Source organism: Pantherophis guttatus, chromosome 5 (assembly GCF_059756535.1).
Source record: "Pantherophis guttatus breed Tessera chromosome 5, ASM5975653v1, whole genome shotgun sequence".
Taxonomy (NCBI): domain Eukaryota; kingdom Metazoa; phylum Chordata; class Lepidosauria; order Squamata; family Colubridae; genus Pantherophis; species Pantherophis guttatus.
In genome coordinates, this window is record NC_142067.1 from 64,103,146 (window position 1) to 64,122,529 (window position 19,384).

A 19,384-nucleotide genomic window follows, 5' to 3' on the forward strand; every position below is an offset into this window, starting at 1 on the left:
GGGATAAAGGGAATCAAAGTTAGAGATTATGAATATAAGATACGGGCATTTGCAGATGATTTGGTTATGACCTTAACTCATCCAGTGGAATCAGCAAAGATTTTGATTGATATAATAAAACAGTATGGTCAAGTATCTGGGTTTAAGATAAACATTGGAAAAACAAAGATGATAGTTAAAAATATGACAGCTAATCAAAAAGAGGAGTTACAAAGGGTAACGGGATGTGAAATAGTTAAAAAAGTCAAGTATTTAGAAGTTTATATTGCATCTTCTAATGGTAAATTGTATAAGTATAATTATGAATTGATATGGCATAAAATACAAGTTGAAATGGATAAATGGAAAAAACTACAATTGTCCTTGTTGGGTAGAATAGCAGTTATAAAAATGAATGTGTTGCCTAGGTTTTTGTTCCTCTTTCAAATGATACCAATACTAAAAAAGGATGCCAACCTGGAAGAGTGGCAGAAAGGTATTAATAAGTTCGTATGGCAAGGTAAGAAACCAAGGATAAAATTGAAAATAATGCAGGACATACGAGAAAGAGGAGGACTGAAAATGCCAAATTTAAAATTGTACTATGAAGCAGCTGTTTTATCAGCAATTAGTGATTGGATTAATTTAACAAATGGAAGGATATTGAATATTGAAGGGTATGATCTGGTCTATGGTTGGCATGCTTATTTAGTGTATGAAAAAAGGGTGGATAGAGCATTTAAGAGTCATATACTGAGAAATGCTTTATTGCGTGTCTGGAAGAAATATCAATATAAGTTAAATGAAAAAATACCTATATGGACAGCACCCAGGCACGCAATAGAGAATACGAGTATAGAATGTAGACAGGATGTAATTACGTATAAAGATATTCTTATTATGGAGGGAGGTATATTAAAATTAAAATCTGTGAATGTGTTGAAAGAGGAGAAAATAATTCAAACATGGTTTCAATATGTACAATTACAAGCCAGATGGAGAAAAGACCAGAAAACTGGTGTTATACAAAGTGATGAAAATTTAATTAAACAAATTAGAGATCAAAGCCCAATGCATATAAAAAGATTGTATAATATACTGATAGAGATGGATTCGGAAACAGAGCTAGTTAAGGACTGTATGATAAAATGGGCGCAGAATTTTGAACAGCCAATAATGATGGAAACGTGGGAGAAAATATGGGTAACAAATGTGAAATTTACCAAAGCGCAAAATTTAAGGGAGAACTTTTATAAAATGTTTTATAGATGGCATCTAGATCCAAAAAAGTTATCTCGTATGTATCCGAATGTACAACCAAAATGTTGGAGATGTAATTGTGAGGATGCTACTTATTTTCATATTTGGTGGACATGTAAAAAGGTTAAAGCGTTTTGGATTAAAATCTGGTGGATTTTACAAAATATTCTTAAAAAAAGGTTGAAATTTACACCACAGCTGTTTCTTTTGGGTATAGTTACGGATTGTACAGTTATAGAGACCAAATTGATTTTGAATTTAATAACTGCAGCAAGACTGTTGGTGGCACAATATTGGAAGAAGCAAGATTTACCTACAATCCAAGAGTGGACAATGAAAGTTATAAATCTAGCGGAAATGGCAAAAATCTCAGCGTACCTGAAGGATCATTCAAATGAAAGATATTTAAGAGACTGGAGAAGGTGGATAGATTATATTCAAAATAAATATCGGAATAAGAAATTGCAGATAGGTTATGAATGATTATATAGATATTTAGTGTGTCTTTAAGTAATAAAGCTAGGCGGGTAATTAGGGAATTGAAGAAACAAGAGATGTGAAATGTCATAATTGTTTAGATTAGGATTGATTATGATTGTTGAAGTTTATACCCTGTAATTTGTTCTGGGAACGGGAGGGGGGGAGGGGGGAGGTTGAGGTAGGGAAGGGGGGGGGAAATATGTAAACTTTTTGTAAAACTTTTCAATAAAAAAAAAAAGCTCTTGTTCAAATTGCTTCTCTTTCTCACCCTCCACTATGGCTAACACTGAGGAAGTACGTGGAGATGCTGCACCAGGTTTAAAAACATTGAAATAAAATTCTTCTGCTTTTTGAAGGGTATTTAATCGATATCTCTCTCCTTGATACCTCAATATTATGCCAACTGGAGTGTCCCATCTAAATGGAATTTGTTGTTTCTTTAATTCAGTCACCAAAAATCCAAAATCTTTTCTATCTCTTAGCATCTTAGGTGGCAATTCTTTGTAGATCCCAATCTCTCTTCCATCCACTTGAATAGTAGAAACAAAAGACTTTTGTAAAATATCATTTCTTATTCTTCTATCTGTAAAATATATCACCACATCTCTGGGCAATTGCCTTTGCCTTGCCACCCAGGAATTCACTCTATAAACCTTGTCAATCTTGCATAAAATCTCCTCAGGATCAACCTTTAACATTACAGCAAGAGCATCAGCACAAACCCTTCTCAAGTCTTCTCTATTGTTCTCTTTTATGCCTCTGAGTCTTACAGCAAACTCCATAAATCTAAATTGCATCATTGTCACTTCATTTTCAAGCCTTTGCGTTTTATTATCAACATTGGAAATTTTATGATCAGCTTCCTTCATTTTGGATTCTACTTCTGAGCTAAGTTGTTCCACTTTTTTATCAATCTGGACCACTGCTTCTGACAAACCAGTTATAACTGTCAGTATGTCCCGTTTCATCTTGTCATACTTTTCTTGAACCACCTCCTTAAATTCCTGCTGAGATTTTTCAAATTTCTGGTCTAAAACTTCATTTTGATTCCTCAAAGCCACAGCAATAAATTCCTTCAAATCTTTAAATCCAGACTCTTGTGTTTGGCTCTGTGTCTGCAAACTTAAAGGCTGCTCTTGTGGCTTGTGAGTGGGGGAACCCCTCCCTGCAGCTTTAGCTGGCTTTGTCTGCTTTGAAGCCATTCTTCCACGCAGCCTGATTCTTTCTAAAAAAGATGTCCTCTCTCCCTTTCCACCACAAAAACCTTTCAGAAATTTCCCCAGCTTTAGTCAAGTCCAAAGGGAGAGGGAACAGATCAATTCACTTTTAAAAGAACTTTTCCCTTTTCTTCTGGCCAGCGCTGTTACTTTTTGTTACTTTGTAGCGCAATGAGCTCAAACAATTCCACTTTCGCTTTCAGCTTTCGTTATTGCTAAAGCCGGGCGCCATTTTAAGAAACTTTTACTTTTTCTCCGTTACTGAATTCATTCACAGGGCTAAAGAAAATACTTGCAGTTTGAATTTCAAGTCCAGATTCCACCCTGCTTATTTTTTAAAAGTTCTCTTGGCTTTCACTCATTACGTTGGTCGCACCGTCTGGCTCTGCAAACTGCAGAGACCGGAGCCTCAGCGAGCTGAATAGGGAGCCTCACCCTGCTTCCTCCCCAGAAGCCACAAAGACAATCTGGGGACTTCGTAGGGGGCTCTACCTTGTCTCACCGGCTCTTCTTCCAATTCCTCTGGATCGTGGAGATTTCCAAGCCGCTTCTCAGCTGTAGAAGCGGCTCTAACGGGTGGCGGGGCTGGCGGTCTTAAAAGGACCATCTAGCGACGACAACGAAGCCAACTGGAAGTCAAGGCAGATAAAAGTTGATGGTTCTTCTCAACTGACTTTGTCTCCGGAGAAGGGCGGCATATAAATCAAATAAAAAAAAAACTGGAAAAGTGACTTTAAGATTAAAATAACAGTATAAGACTAGAAACAACATAGCTTGTTGAGCCATAATGTAGGTACATTCTGTATATTTGAATGTCTTATTTTTACATTTTTCAATACATCTTAAAACTTGTCATCAACTAAACATACTGAAATCAACTAAAGCAACAAGCCAACAAAGCAATGTTATTACAATAGCCCTTGTATTTATACTACCTAAGTAGCATTAATAACACACATGCATGCACATATAAAACAACACTAACTTTTCAGGTAAGCTAATGGACATGCAGTTGTGATTATATATCTTCTTTGTGGTCATATGAACTGTTGCTCTTCCATTTATATTCAACTCCTGCACCAACCCATCTAGTCTAGGCAATACCAATAAGTGATTTTTTTCCTTTAGGTTAAAAAAAGTTAATCCGATGACAATATGTGAAGCAATCTAGTTGCAGTAGGTGGAGGAGGCATTAAAAACGCCAAATTTGTTTTCAAGAACAAAAATAATTTCTGACCAACCCAGATTGGATCCTGCAAAATTAATCTGTATTATTCAAAATGAAGCTCTTGACATCTGTCCTATATGCTGGTCTAACTTGAAATAAGCAGAACAGCAGTTGGAAGCTGGAAAGTTTTATATATTCCTATGGTGGAATTAATTGATAATCTTGAACCTTTTATGGAAAAACTCTTAAAAAAAGTTTTTGCACAATAGATTCACCATATCCTTATTTGTCAACGAAATATTTGTCCCCACATCAATATTTGTCAACCAGGCTATTCATCCTTGTCAAGCAAGGGATTGCATGATTGAATGAGCCAATCCACAGATGTGAAGATGTTGTGAAGATGGTCATCCTCCAAGGAGATAAGGAACTGTTCCCAGACACTTTTTTCAGGAGGCTTCAGAACTGAGACAAAACAGATGGCCCTCCTCCCCTTACACATTCCCCAAAGGTAAATCAAAGAACAGGGCAGATAGATGTCAGAACTAGAGTTATAAACCAAGGGATTACAGGATATGTAGGAAACAGGAAAAGGGTAATAAGTGAATAAATGATCCAGCCCCCCCCCCCGCGAAATGGCAGTATCTTGATAGGGATCTGACAGTACCTATATTAAAAATAGTATACAGGTTTAATGAGGTATGGCAATATATGCTATGTTCATTTTCCATTCAGGTTAGTAATTTATAGTATATATTATTTCTTTTATATTGTTAAAGCTTTGATTTGCTGGAATAGCTTTAGGTGTATGTAATCATCACTTTATCTTCATAACTAAGTCTTATCATACATATAGATGAATGTAGAATGAAGTTACAGTATGTCCGCATGACATCTTTGCAATTGTTAGGATGGCTGATGTATCTTTGTATCTTTGAACTGTCTTATAGTGAAACCTAAAAAAAATATTGATTTGTGATGTAAGATTGCAGCTGCATGAATTTTAGCCTTTTCTAATTTAAAATTGGGAACCAATTCAATTACTAATTTTGACATCATAAATCAATAATTTTATGTGTTTTACAATAAACAGATTTTGCTATACATGGAAGCTTATGCAATTTGCCTGGCTGTATGATGTTACATGCTAAATCTTCCTTTGCTTATCTTTGCAAGAACTTAACAGATACATTTAAAATGCATTCTATTTTCCTTCTTGCTGCATTGTTTTTTCTCTTTTGTGTTGTAGGATCAGGATATTCACCAATAGATGATGATGAAGATGTGTATGCACGCAATAGATATAAAGGTGAATGCTTTGCTTATATACTAATGAGGATCATCTGTTGGCAAGAGAGCTTTTTTCTTTTCCTGCTTGGAGCATGAAAGCTTAGGTCTGTACCAGCCAATTTTTGTACAATTTGTTTTATGATATGTTGTGAACAGTTTATTCAAATTTCATAGTAATTTCATAGGTCCATCAGAATTTTAATTTTAGCGCTACATCACTGTTACTTAGTTTTAATCATGTTTCTCCACTATAGTCTGCTTTTCAACTTTTGCAAGCATTATGGACTTCTTAAGGGAGCTGAGTCTTGCATAGCGTGTCTAAAATATGATAATTTGAACATGTTCATTAGCACTCTAAAGGAACATTCTGCTTTGAATTTTCTACATTCCATTTGTTTGTTTTCCTGACTATACATATCTTCAAGAATCTTCTCCATGACCAAAGTTGAGAATCACTACAGAGTATCATATGAGTAATGTGCTCAGTAATCCAAGAATTAGAACAATGAAGCCTGTTCATACATGGATACAGAAGTTTATAGTGAATTAAAAATGAAGAAAATTGTATAAAGCATAGCATTGTACATTCATTTCTGTAAATATATTCACAGTTTTGAAGTTGAGTGCCCAGGCTTTTTTTTTTATACTTAATATAAGTCCTCATTTTTAGTGTATTATCATTGACCTGGTAAACCATGTGGATTACTTGACCTACTGTACATTAAGTGATACAATAGTATTAGCATTATCTATCAGGATATCAAACTCACAAATTAGAACATAGTTTATACAGTAGAGTGCACTACTTAATTATTTATGCTCTTACCTCCATCAAATTCTAAAATGACTGATGCAAACATTTATATATTTTACAGAGCTTCCCATACTCCATCTAAGACTATCATCTGATGCAGAAATGAGTAGTAATATTTTTCTTCTTATCTTAAAAATTTGACTCTTGCTATTATTTTGTAAACCTTCAATTGTCTTTTTAAAAAGACTTTTGCTTTATAGGAATCTCCGCCCCCCCCCAAACCTAAATTGTCAAAGCTGCTATAGAAGGATTGAGCTCTCTTTCCAATGATCATGAAAGAAGAGAAGGCACCCTTGAGGCTCAGCTTTTAGGCAGAGAAATAGTTGGTTAAGCCAGAAAAGAGCAGGATGTGTTGCTCACAGTTTGATTAAGAAGACAGTTATTGTGGCATGTGTCCCATGGTTTCAAAGTAAGTATTTCCCTTCCAGAATTCAAACAAAGCAAGCCAAATAAATAGAAGATACTTTGGGTAAGGAATTTTTTTAACAGCAATATCAGTGAACATATCTAGAAAGCTTAGTGCCCTCCAATTCCAATCATACTTGCTGGGCCTGAAGGAAGCTAAAAGCCAAAATATTTATATTTCATACTTCTTTATTATATACCTCTTTATTAACCCATGTGCAGGTGATGACACCAATGATTAATTGGAATTATGTGCTCTCTTTCCACCTCTCTTAAGGCAGCATACATAACTCTCCCCTTCCACTTTTATCCCACCAACAAAGATAAATAGATTGAGATAAACTAGACTAAGTGATGGCAATTAGCCCAAAGTGATCCAGTCACATTCTGTGACTGGTGATGGATCTGAATCAGCCAGACACTTAATTTTAAAAAAAACTGTTAGAGTGATGATACTTAAATTACGGAGCTGGCACTGTCTTGCTTGCAGTGTTAGGTACACATTTTCTGTGGCAGTCCTCCTAACATGGAATTTGCTGTCCCGTAGGCCCATGTGACCCCTATCCTTTGCAGACAGCACTTAAACCATTCTTTTCTATGGGACCTTGGAGGATAGTTTTCCTTATACTTATCTTTGTTTTTTAAATATTTCTTTTTACTGTGGATGTTACCCAGAGCCCAAAGATTGAGTAACATAATGCTGTGAAAAAGCAAGTAAGGTTGGTTTAGTATATGGTTTGTGCTAATTAATAAATATGAGTTAGTATCCTAAGTCTCCATAATACCTTGATAGTCAAATTTATTCACCTTTAGTATGTCAGAATCTAATAGTTGAAAAAGACTTCAGAAACTATCTACTTATAGACTTCCGGTGGCACCGCAGGCGCTGACAGACGCTCCTTTCGGACCGTCAGCCCCGCAATTTCGTTAAAACCGCCAAGACAGCGCAAATCAGCTGTCTGGCGGCTTGGAAACCTTCCCCTCGGGAGAAGAGAGGAAGGGAGCAGCCAGACAATGGTAGAGCTCCCCAAAAGCCCTAGGAGCAATTCTGGGGCTTGGAGGGTGAGAGCTCCCTAGTAGTTCGACTGAACTCCGAATCCGAGGCTTTTCTGCTTCAAGCAGAACAAGATGCCGCGACCACCCCTGCAATCAACATTCAGATTCAAAATAAGCTTAAAGCAGGCAGAACAAAAACAGGAGTCCTAGCAACTGCAAGTACTGAACTTTAACTCTGTGTCTATACTTTTTCCTTCTAAGACTTTTAAAACGAAAGCAAAAATGGCGCCTGAACTGGAACACGGCGTGAAAGTGAAAGTTATAGTGAAAGTGATAGTTAACATCGTTAGCACTTCTAAGGCTGTTTAAGACTACTGGGTTCTACAACAAAGAAAGAAAGATTTAAAGTGGAAAGACTACAGTTTGGACTTTAAATAAACTATAATACTTAAAAAAGATTTTAAAACATTTGGATTTATTGATTTGGTTGCTGTAGGAAGTATAAATTGAAAGCTAAAAATGGCTTCTAAGCAAATAAAATCTGGCTTTAAAAGTGCTGGAGGATTGCCAGCACAACCATCAAAACTACAATCTTTGTCTACTTCAAACCCACAAATATTGACTTTGGAAGTTCTACAGGAATCTCTGCAGGACGCTTTGAAGCAACAAATTTCTTTTTTTAGAGGGGAAAATTAAGGGAGTGTCTGAAGAGATGGCTGAAATTAAAGAAGTCATACAAATTCGGAATAAGGAAATAAAAGAAGACATAGTAATGGCATTTCAATGTCTGGCAAAACACATTGAATTGTTGGATGAGAGAGTAGAAGAAATTAATCAGTCCAATTTGAATTTGAAAAATAAAATGGATGAAGTTCAGACCAAGGTGGATAGGGCAGACGATGAAGTGGTGATGTTACAGTATAGAGCGATGGAATTTGCCCTGAGAGTAAGAGGTTTGAGAGAACACAATCGAGAGAACTTGAGAGAGATCTTTGCAGAGGCTTTTGCAAAGATAACTGGGGAGCAACAAGGAGATCTCTCATTGCAAATTGACAAAATATATTGTGTTAATTCCTGGTTTGCCAGACAGAATCAATTGCCAAGAGACATTGTGATTTATTTTACAATGAGGAGGACCCGAAATGAAATTTTACAAGCTTTCTATAAAAATAAACTTCAAATTGCAGGACAAGAGGTTTTAGTGCTGAAAGAAATTCCCCCCAAAATGTTGAGAAGCAGAAAGGAGTTTGCTTTCTTGGTGGATGAACTTAGAAATCGACAGATTCAGTTTAGATGGGATGTTCCAGCTGGACTGGTGGTGAATTATATGGGAGAAAGATATCGTCTTAACACAATTTGGAAGGCAAGAGATTTTTATACTAATGTATTAAAGGCTGGATGGCCACCATCTCAGGAAATGAGGAGAAGAAAAGAAGAGCTGGCGATACAGGGACAGAAGGAAAGTAAACAGCCACAAGCTGCAGGAGAGACCTCGCTTATTGAAGAAGATTTATTGCAATTTTTTGGTACTGATCAACCTTTGGAAGTAGCAGAAAAAAGAGAAGAACCAAAAGATCAAAGGCAGACTCGCGCTGCAGCAAAGTGAAAAGAACAAGACTTAAAGTTGCAGCAAACCCAAATGAAAGCTCAAGAAGCTACAAAAACAGAAGCAGTGGGAGGAGCAAGGCCAAAGAGAAAGGTGAAGGAGGATCTTCAGCTGGTGCTCTTATAGCTTCAAGGTGCCAAGAATGGTAACTAAATTTTTGACCTGGAATGTCAATGGTTTGAATTCACCACAAAAGAGAAAGAAAATATTTCATTATTTGAAACAGTTTAAAAACGATGTAATTTTCCTACAAGAAACACATATTAGAGTGACAGATCAAAAATACTTGATAAATTCAAGATTGGGGACACATTTTGTTGCATCTGCTCCAGAGAAGAAAAATGGTATAGTTATATACCTAAGGACAGACTTAACAGCCAAATTAATTGAGGCAGATGCTCAAGGAAGATATATTGCAATTGAATTCCTAATAGAAGGGAAGAAAACACTTTTATTTTTATTTTTTTAATTTATTATTAAATTTATATCCCGCCCTTCTCCCCGAAGGGACTCAGGGCGGTGAACAGCCAAGAATTAAAATAATATGCAATATAAAAGTTAAAATAATTAAAAATAAATTAAATTAAATGGCTGCCCCAATTTAAAACCCCTAGCAATACAATTAAAAACCCCTAAAACCTATTCAGGCCAGGCCGGCTTGTTGAAATAAAAATGTCTTCAGGGCCTTACGGAAAGTGCGGAGATCTGGAATTAGCTGTATTCCAAGAGGTAGCTCATTCCAGAGGGCGGGTGATCCCACAGAGAAGGCCCTCCCCCTGGGGGCCGCCAGCCGACATTGCTTGACCGACGGCACCCTGAGGAGGCCCTCTCTGTGAGAGCGTATTGGCCGGTGGGAGGTTATCGGTAGCAGCAGGCGGTCTCGTAAATACTCTGGCCTTAAGCCATGGAACGCTTTAAAGGTGAGAACCAACACTTTGAAGCACACCCGGAAGACCACCGGGAGCCAGTGCAGCTCGCGCAGGAGAGGTGTTATATGGGAGCGCCATGTCGCTACCATGATCACCCACGCGGCGGCATTCTGGACCAGTTGGAACCTCCGGGTGCTCCTCAAGGGGAGTCCCATGTAGAGAGCGTTAGCGTAGTCCAGGAGAGAAGTGATGAGAGCATGAGTGACTGTGCATAAGGAATCCAGACTCAGAAAGGGGCGCAACTGGCATATCAGGCGAACCTGATAAAAAGCCCCCCTGGCCACGGCTGTCATATGCTCTTCTAAAGACAGCTGTGTGTCCAGGAGGACGCCCAAGTTGCAAGCCCCCTCTGTGGGGGTCAATGACTCGCCCCCAATAGCCAGCGATGGCGCCAGCTGGCTATATCGGGATGCCGGCATCCACAGCCACTCGGTCTTGGAAGGGTTGAGTCAAAGCCTGTTCCTCCCCATCCAGACCCGCACAGCCTCCAGACACTGGGACATCACTTCAAGGGCATCATTGGGGTGGTTTGAGATGGAGATGTACAGCTGAGTGTCATCAGCGTACAGATGGCATCGCACCCCAAATCCACGGATGATCTCACCCAGCAGCTTCACATAAATGTTGAACAGGAGTGGCGAGAGGACCAACCCTTGTGGCACCCCACAAACAAGGCGCCTCGAGGTCGACCTCTGCCCCCCCTGCCAACACAGACTGCGACCGGTCGGAGAGATAGGAGGAGAACCACCACAACACGGTGCCTCCCACCCCCAATCCCTCCAGCCGGTGCAGCATGATACCATGGTCAATAGTATCAAAAGCCGCTGAGAGATCTAATAGGACCAGAACAGAGGAGCAACCCCTGTCCCGAGCCCTCCAGAGATCATCAACCAATGCGACCAATGCCGTTTCTGTGCTGTACCCAGGCCTGAAGCCGGACTGGCACGGGTCTAGATAGACACTTTCATCCAGGTACTGCGGGAGCTGTTGCGCAACCACACTCTCAACAACCTTCGCAATAAAGCGAAGGTTGGAGACAGGATGGTAGTTAGCCATAACAGCCGGATCCAGAGAAGGCTTCTTTTTTTTTTATTTCTTTTTTATCATGAAAAATACAAACATTTTCACCCCCCCACCCTTCCCCCCTCAACCCCCCCTCCCCTTCCCACCCTCCCTTCCCCTCCCTCCCCCCACCCCCCTCCCTAGACTTCCCAGAACGAGCACAGGGTATAGCATTCACAAACCAAGAACTAAAATGTGCTAACAAATTATTACATTTCATATTCTCCCTAGGTCCTTAACTCCTTATAACTCAAAAAAACAAACAAACATAAACTACTTAATATTATTTCATTCATAAGCTATATGAATCTTCTTATTCGGATACTTCTTCTGTATGTAATCAATCCATTTTCTCCATTCCGATATATATCTCTCATTTGAATGGTCTTTAAGGTATGATGAAATTTTTGCCATTTCCGCCAAATGCACAACTTTTAATGTCCATTCCTCAATAGTAGGTGGATCTTCCTTCTTCCACTACTGTGCCACCAGTAATCTGGCAGCTGTTATTAAGTTCAAAACCAGCTTAGTCTCTATTACAGTACAATCCGTAACTATTCCCAACAGAAAAAACTGTGGTGTAAATTTAATTTTTTTCTTCAAAATATTTTGAATAATCCATCATATTTTTATCCAAAAAGCCTTAATCTTTTTACATGTCCACCATATATGAAAATATGTAGCATCTTCACACTCACATCGCCAACACTTGGGTTGTAAATTTGGATACATACAAGCTAGTTTTTTGGGGTCTAAATGCCATCTATAAAACATTTTGTAAAAATTCTCCCTTAAATTTTGTGCTTGTGTAAATCTTACATTTCTAACCCATATCTTTTCCCATGTTTCCATCATTATTGGTTCACCTACATTTTGTGCCCATTTTATCATACAACCCTTGACTAAGTCTGTTTCTGAATCTATTTCCAATAATGCATTGTACAACCTTTTTATGTGCATTTGACCTTCATCTCTTATTTGCTTTATCAAATTCTCATCCTGCTGCAAAATACCAATTTTTTGATCTTCTCTCCATCTAGCCAGCAGCTGTCCATATTGAAACCAAGTCTTAATAGTCCCTTCTTCTTTTAATTGTTCCATGGATTTTAACTGTAGTCTGACTCCTTCCTTATAAAGGAGTTCCTTATATGTAATCTTATCTTGCTTTTGCTCTAAATTTATGTTCTCTATCGCGTGTCTGGGTACTGTCCATATTGGTAACCTATCATTTAGTTTATATTTATACTTTTTCCAGACACGCAATAGAGCATTTCTTAATATATGACTTTTAAAAGTCTTATCTACTTTCTTATCATACACTAAGTAAGCATGCCAGCCATAAACCAAACCATATCCTTCAATATTCAATATCTTTTCCTCCGTTAAGTTTATCCAATCTGTGATTGCTGAGAGGGCAGCAGCTTCATAATACTATCTTAAATTGGGCATCTTAAGACCACCTCTTTCTCTAGTATCTTGCAATATCTTTTGTTTGACTCGTGGTTTCTTCCCTGCCCACACAAACTTATTTATGCCCTTCTGCCATTCCTTCAAATTCTCATCTTTTTTAAGTATTGGTATCATTTGAAAAAGAAATAGAAATTTTGGTAAAATATTCATTTTTACAGCAGCTATCCTTCCCAGCAAAGACAGTTGTAGTTTTTTCCAGTTGTCCAACTCTTTCTGTATTTTGTGCCATAATGGTTCATAGTTATACTGATATAATTTCGTATTTACGGTCATAATATAGACCCCCAGATATTTAACCTTCTTAACTACTTCAAATCCTGTTAACCTTTCTATCTCTTCTTTTTGGCTCCTAACCATATTTTTAGCTATTATTTTTGTTTTAGCTGCATTTATTTTAAAACCAGATACTTGTCCGTATAAGCAGGTTATATCCATCAAGGCTGTAATCAATTGTACCGGTTGGGTTAAGGTAACAACCAGGTCATCCGCAAATGCTCGTACATTGTATTCATGCTGTCTAATTTTAATTCCCTTAATTGTATTCATCTCGCGTATCTTGTTTAATAAAATTTCCAGCGTCAAAATGAACAATAACGGGGACAAGGGACAGCCTTGCCTTGTTCCTTTTTCTATATTAAAAACATCTGTTAAACCACCATTAACTATTATTTGCGCTGTTTGTTTTTGATATATTGCCTTAATAGATTGTACAAATTGTTCTCCAAATTGCATCCTTTCTATTAGTTTAAGTAAAAATTGCCAATTCAATCTATCAAAGGCTTTCTCAGCATCCAAGAACACAAGCACTGCGGGGACCTGGTTGTTCCTTCCCAAATACTCTAATAAGTTAACAATTTGCCTTACATTACCCTTCATTTGTCTACCATTTATAAAACCAGTTTGATCATGGTGAATCATTTGCTGCATGACTGTCATTAATCTATTTGCCAAAATTTTTGCAAATATCTTATAGTCTGTATTTAATAATGAAATTGGCCTATAATTTTTAGGATCTGTATCGTCATGCCCTTCTTTTGGGATCAACGAAATAAATGCTGTCTTCCAAGTTGGAGGTACCTCTCCTCCCTGTTGTATATTGTTAAATAATTCTTTCAGCGGTTCTATCATTTCCTCCTGTAGGGTTTTATAGTAAATAGCCGTCAAACCGTCCGTCCCAGGAGCTTTACCCACTTTCAACTGCTTAATTGCTAACGCAATTTCCTCAGAAGTTATCGATTGATTTAAACTATCCCTCTGCTCATTTGAAATTGTATAAATATTCTCTTTCTGCAAATATCTATCTATATCTATATCTTTAATTTTATCACCAGTATACAGCCTCGAATAAAACTCTAAAAAAGATTTTTTAATCAATTGTTGCTCATAAACCTCTTTACCCTTATATTTTATTCTCTCTATTGTCCTTGATTTTTGCTTTTTCCTTAACAAATATGCTAACCACCTGCCTGGTTTGTTGGCATTGTAAAAAGTATTATGTTTTGCATATCTTAAATTAGTTGCCACTTGATCTGCTATTAACATATTAAATTGACCTTTCAATAAATTGATTGCCTCTTTAATTTTCTTATCCGTTGGATTAGCTACTAAAGCCCGTTCCTGTTTACTAATCTCATCTTCTAATTCTTTTCTTTTTGTCCCGTTTCTTTCTATATTTATTATTCAAATATATCAAAATTCCTCGCATATATGCCTTACTTGCATCCCATACCATTTCCATCGATGTGCCCTTTTGCATATTCATAACAAAAAATTCTTTCATAAATTTTTTACACTCTTTTACATTTTCTTCATACCTAAACAAATTATCATTTAACCTCCAGGACCTCCTAGGCCCTTTCTCATACTCCAATTCCAGCCAAACTGGACTATGGTCTGTCAATGTTCTTGAGCAAATCTTCGTATTTTTCACCCTGGATAAAAGATCGCTAGTAATTAATATAAAATCAATCCTTGAAAAGGATTGATGTCTATCTGAAAAAAAAGTAAAATCTTTTTCTTCCAGGTTTCTTTCACGCCAGATATCGCTCAACTCCCAGTCATCCATCATTTCCCAAAACGCTTTGGGCAATTTTGCTCTTGTTGACACATTTTGTTTAGGTCCCATCTTGTCTTTTTTAACATCCAAAACACCATTCCAGTCGCCTAACAGGATACAAGTTTTATATGCCCAGTGTGTCAATTTTGAATGTAGTAAATTATAAAAGTTTTCTTGTTGTTGATTCGGGGCATAAACTCCGATTACAAGTATTTTTTCTCCTTTTACTAAAAGTTCTATCGCTAAAAATCTGCCTTGATCGTCTGCTTCAATTAATTTAGCAACTAAGTCTCTTTTCAAATATATAACTATACCATTTTTCTTTTCTGGTGCTGCTGCTACGTAAGATGTACCAAGTCTTGCATTAATCAGATACTTTTGATCTTGTATTCCTATATGAGTCTCTTGTAAACAAATTACTTCATTCTTAAATTGCTTAAGATAGTGAAATATTTTTCTTCTTTTCTGTGGAGAATTCAAGCCATTAACGTTCCAAGTCAAAAATCTAGTTCCCATCTCTGGGCCTTTGGAGCCTCTGAAGCAAGTCCTGATGCTCTGATCTCATTTGAGTTTTAGGTCTTGCTCCCCCCACTGCTCCTGTTCTAGTAGTATCTTGAATCATTTCTTGAGTTGCCATTTGGGATTGTTGCTGTCTTAATTCTTCCTTGAGTCTAGCTGTCACCGATCTGGTCTGTCTTTGATCCTTTGGTAACTGTGAGAAATCAATCAGCGCCAACTCTTGAGTAGCCATTTGAATTTGTATTTCTTCTTGATCAGCCAAAGCTCCCCCCTGAACTACTGTCAGGAGCTCTTCTGTCTCAGCTTCCATTACTTCTTTCTTTCTTTTGCCTTCTGGTGATTTAGTTGATTTGGGTGTGCCAGCCTTTAATACATTAGTATGAAAATCTCTTGCTTTCCAAATTGTGTTAAGCCGATATCTCTCTCCTGAATAAGTCACCACTAGTCCAGTTGGCACCTCCCATCTGTACTGTATCTGACGTTTTCTCAGTTCATCCACCAGAAAGGCATACTCCCTTCTAGCTCTCAAGATCTTAGGGGGGATTTCTTTCATTGTCATTACTTCCTGGCCTTCCACCCGAAGCTTGTTTTTAAAAGTAGCCTGTAAAATTTCGTTGCGTACTCTCCTTGTAGTAAAATATATCACAATGTCTCTTGGTAGATGTTTCTGTCTAGCAATCCAGGAGTTAACATGGTACAGCTTGTCCATCTGCCAGCCCAGATCATTTTTGGACTCCCCCACCAGCGGTGCCAATGCCTCAGACATCATTTCTCTCAAATTCTCTTGTTTATTCTCCTTCACCCCTCTAAATCTTAAAGCAAATTCCATATCTCTGTATTGTACCATTATTACATCGTCTTCAGCCCTTTGAATTCTGTTTTGAGCTTCTCCTATTTTGCTATCCAAAATTTCAGAAGATTGTTTAATTTCCTCAACTCTGTCATCCACCATCTCAATATTGCTTGCCAGACACTTAAATGCCATTAATATATCATCCCTAATCCCCTGATTGCGAATTGCAATCTCATCTGACACAGCCTGTATCTTTTCATTAGTTTCCTTAATTTTTTCATTAGTTTCCTTAATTTTTTCATCAATCACATCAACAATTTTATTTTGTGTGATTTGGAGAGCTTGTTGCAACATTTCCAACGTTAAAGTCTGTGGATCCGCTGGGGGAGCAGAAACTTGTAATCTAGGAATATGAGCTGGGGAGCTACCAGCGCTCCCAGTTCCTTTAGTAGGAACAGTTTTTACAGACTTTGAGGCCATTTCCAGTTTGAAATTAGTCTTTATATTTACTCAGAGTCAAAAAGAAGAGTTCCTCAAAAGATTTCCCAATGTTAATTAACGTTTAAAATCCTCCTTCTGTCAGCACAAAAGCTTTTTTTTTTCCCAAGCGAAGGGCTGCCAGCAAAACGAAACTTTTCCTGTAACTTTCCGTTTCCCCCGCCCTTTCAAGCTTCAATCACCATATTGTTGCAAAGTACTAAGTGATTACTTCCGAAGGAGGCTCTAGGCATTGGAGTTAGGTAAAAAATACTTGCAGTCTGATTTCTCCTTGCTCGTTCCGCCTGCTGTTAGTTCAAGATGTTAATTCCCTCATTTCCATTCAGCAAGATTGGTCGCGGCTTCTAATTCCGCTAATTAGCTAATTAGCAGAGACGTCCCTGGTCTGGAGCGGCTTGGCAGGCTTTTAGGGAACGCACACCCTTCGCGCCCCAGGATTTTTCCTGGGGCGTTCGGGGGGGTTCTACCTCCACCTGCCTGCTCTTCTCTCTCCCCTTTGCCCGGGGGGAGAATTTCAAGCCTCCAGACAGCGTTTGTCGGCTGTTCTGGGGCTTTAACGGAGCCAGGGAGCAGACACTCTCAAAAGAACGTCTTTCAAAGCTCGCGGAGCCAGCGGAAGTCCCCAGAAGTCCCCAAACTCTGGTTTCTCTTCAGATCGTATAAATCTTTCACCTTTTACAGAGAAGGCTTCTTAAGGAGGGGCCTCACCACCACTTCTTTCAAAGCAGGTGGCAGGAAACCCTCCCCCAAAGAAGCGTTTATAATCCTCTGGAACCAGCCTCGCGTAACCTCCTGGGTAGCCAGTACCAGCCAGGAGGGACACGGGTCCAGTAAACATGTGGTTGCATTTAACCTCCCCAGAATCCTGTCCATGTCCTCAGGAGTCACAGGATCGAACTCGTCCCAGATAACATTCTCAAGACCCGCCTCAGCCACCCCGCCGGAATCTACCCAGTCAGAGTCCAAGCCTTCCCGAATCTGAGTGATTTTATCGTGCAGATACTGTGCAAAATCCTCAGCCTGCCCTTGCAAGGGGTCCTCCCGTGCTCCCTGATGTAGGAGGGAGCGGGTCACTCTAAACAAGGCGGCTGGGTGGTTATCTGCCAATGCAATAAGAGCAGAAAAGTAATCACACTTTGCCACTTTTATCACCACTAAATAGGTCTTAATATGAGACCTAATTAGTGTTTGATCGGATTCGGAGCGACTGGCCCTCCAACCACTCTCTAGGCGTCTTTTCCGGCGTTTCATCCCCCTCAGCTCCTTGGTGAACCAAGGAGCTGGGCAGGTGCGACGCCGGGCCAGAGGCCGCAAAGGCACGACACGATCCAAAGCCCCGGCGGCCGTCCTATCCCAGGTGGCCACCAGATCTTCAGTCGAGTCGTGAGCCAAAGCCTCAGGAAATGGCCCAAGCTCCCTCTGGAATCTCTCCGGATCCATCAGGCGCCTGGGGCGGAACCACCTAATCAGTTCCACCTCCCTGCGGTGGGGTGCAGTGGTCAGAAAGCCCAGCCTCAGGAGAGAATGGTCCAACCATGACAGGGGCTCAATAGCTATATCCCCTATAACCTCGCCAGAGACAAAAACTAAGTCCAGAGTGTGTCCTCCCGTGTGAGTAGGGCCATGAATTAGTTGTGTCAGGTCCAAGGCCGTCATGGAAGCCATGAACTCCCGGGCCACCTCAGACACCTCACCAGCCGACGGCAGGTTGAAATCCCCCATGACCACCAGTCTGGGGGTATCAACTGCCACTCCGGGAATAACATTGAGAAGCTCGGGCAGGGCCGCTGTCACGTGGCAGGGAGCCAGGTACGTGATCAGCAGGCCCATCTGCATCCCATGGCCCCAGTTCACCAGGAGAGACTCACATCCGGCTATCTGTGGTACAGTGGTCTCCCTCGGATCAAGACTTTCCTTAATAACAACTGCCACCCCTGCCCTGGGCCCTCGGCTGATGAAATGCTCAGAAACCTGGTGGGCACATTTCTACAAGGGGGACCCCCCCTCTTGGCCCAGCCAGGTCTCTTTAATACCTGCCAGGTCTGCTCCCCCCTCTTGAATTAACTCGCAGATGAGGGGGGCCTTATTAACCACGGACCTGGCGTGCACAGCATCAGCCTAAGGCCTGGGCTCTGAAGCTCTGGACAACCCGGGAAACGAGATGAGCCTTGGGGGCCAAGGCATGCCACCGCTTGAAGACAGCGGGTGCGTGCCCCCCTAACACGATATGGTCCCCTGCTCCCACTGTATCTGCCCCTCCCAACCATGGTCCTGATGGAATCGCCCTCTTCCATACTTACACTAAGCCCCTCCACACACGGGTCCACACCTCCCAATTCATGCCCCTGTGCCAAGCCTGACCTATCACCCTCCCTCCCCACCCCCTCCCCAAACCCCTTAAAAATTTACACAAAGACAATTTTAAAAAAACCCTCAGCCCCCTCTTTGCGGCATGCCACCTCTTGGGATTCCAAAATCCGTCATCGAGGTAGACCCTCGATAACGTGGAGGGCCAAGCCTGCGAGAGGGGGGAATCTCACAGACCAAGAAGCTCCGCTGCTGCGTACAAGACCCAGGATTAAAGACCCAGTCCGTTGTTCTCTCACAACAGAGGCCAAGTCTGTCTCCAGGTCGACACAGTCCAAGGGGGGGAGGGATAAGTCATACCACCCTCTCACAGCAGCTTGGCCCAATGGTCTGCCCCCTTTACTGGTGAGATGGAAGTAATGGTCCAACTTGTGCACTCGGCACCCATAATATAGGTCCAAAATCCACCCTCTCATGGCGGATTCGATGGTCCATACCTCTGCCAGCAAAGTATAAAGTGCAGGTGCCGAATGAT

The 19,384-nt window shown here is 40.0% G+C and overlaps 1 protein-coding gene across 14 annotated transcripts in view; it reads left to right on the plus strand.

The window, feature by feature from the left end:
• The window catches only part of SRPX (sushi repeat containing protein X-linked), a 245,722-nt gene that overhangs the window by 106,863 nt on the left and 119,475 nt on the right, over window positions 1-19,384 (plus strand). For 8 of the 14 annotated variants that reach the window (XR_015728220.1, XR_004592429.3, XM_034423805.3 and 5 more), the window contains exon 2: window positions 5,354-5,413. The exons of the other annotated variants lie outside the window; for them this stretch is intronic. Coding sequence is in view for 6 of the 8 variants with exons in the window: in XM_034423805.3 (XP_034279696.1) it covers window positions 5,354-5,413 (60 nt within the window). In the remaining 2 variants the exon portion in view is untranslated. The remainder of the gene's footprint in view (window positions 1-5,353; window positions 5,414-19,384) is intronic. 14 annotated transcript variants of the gene reach the window in all.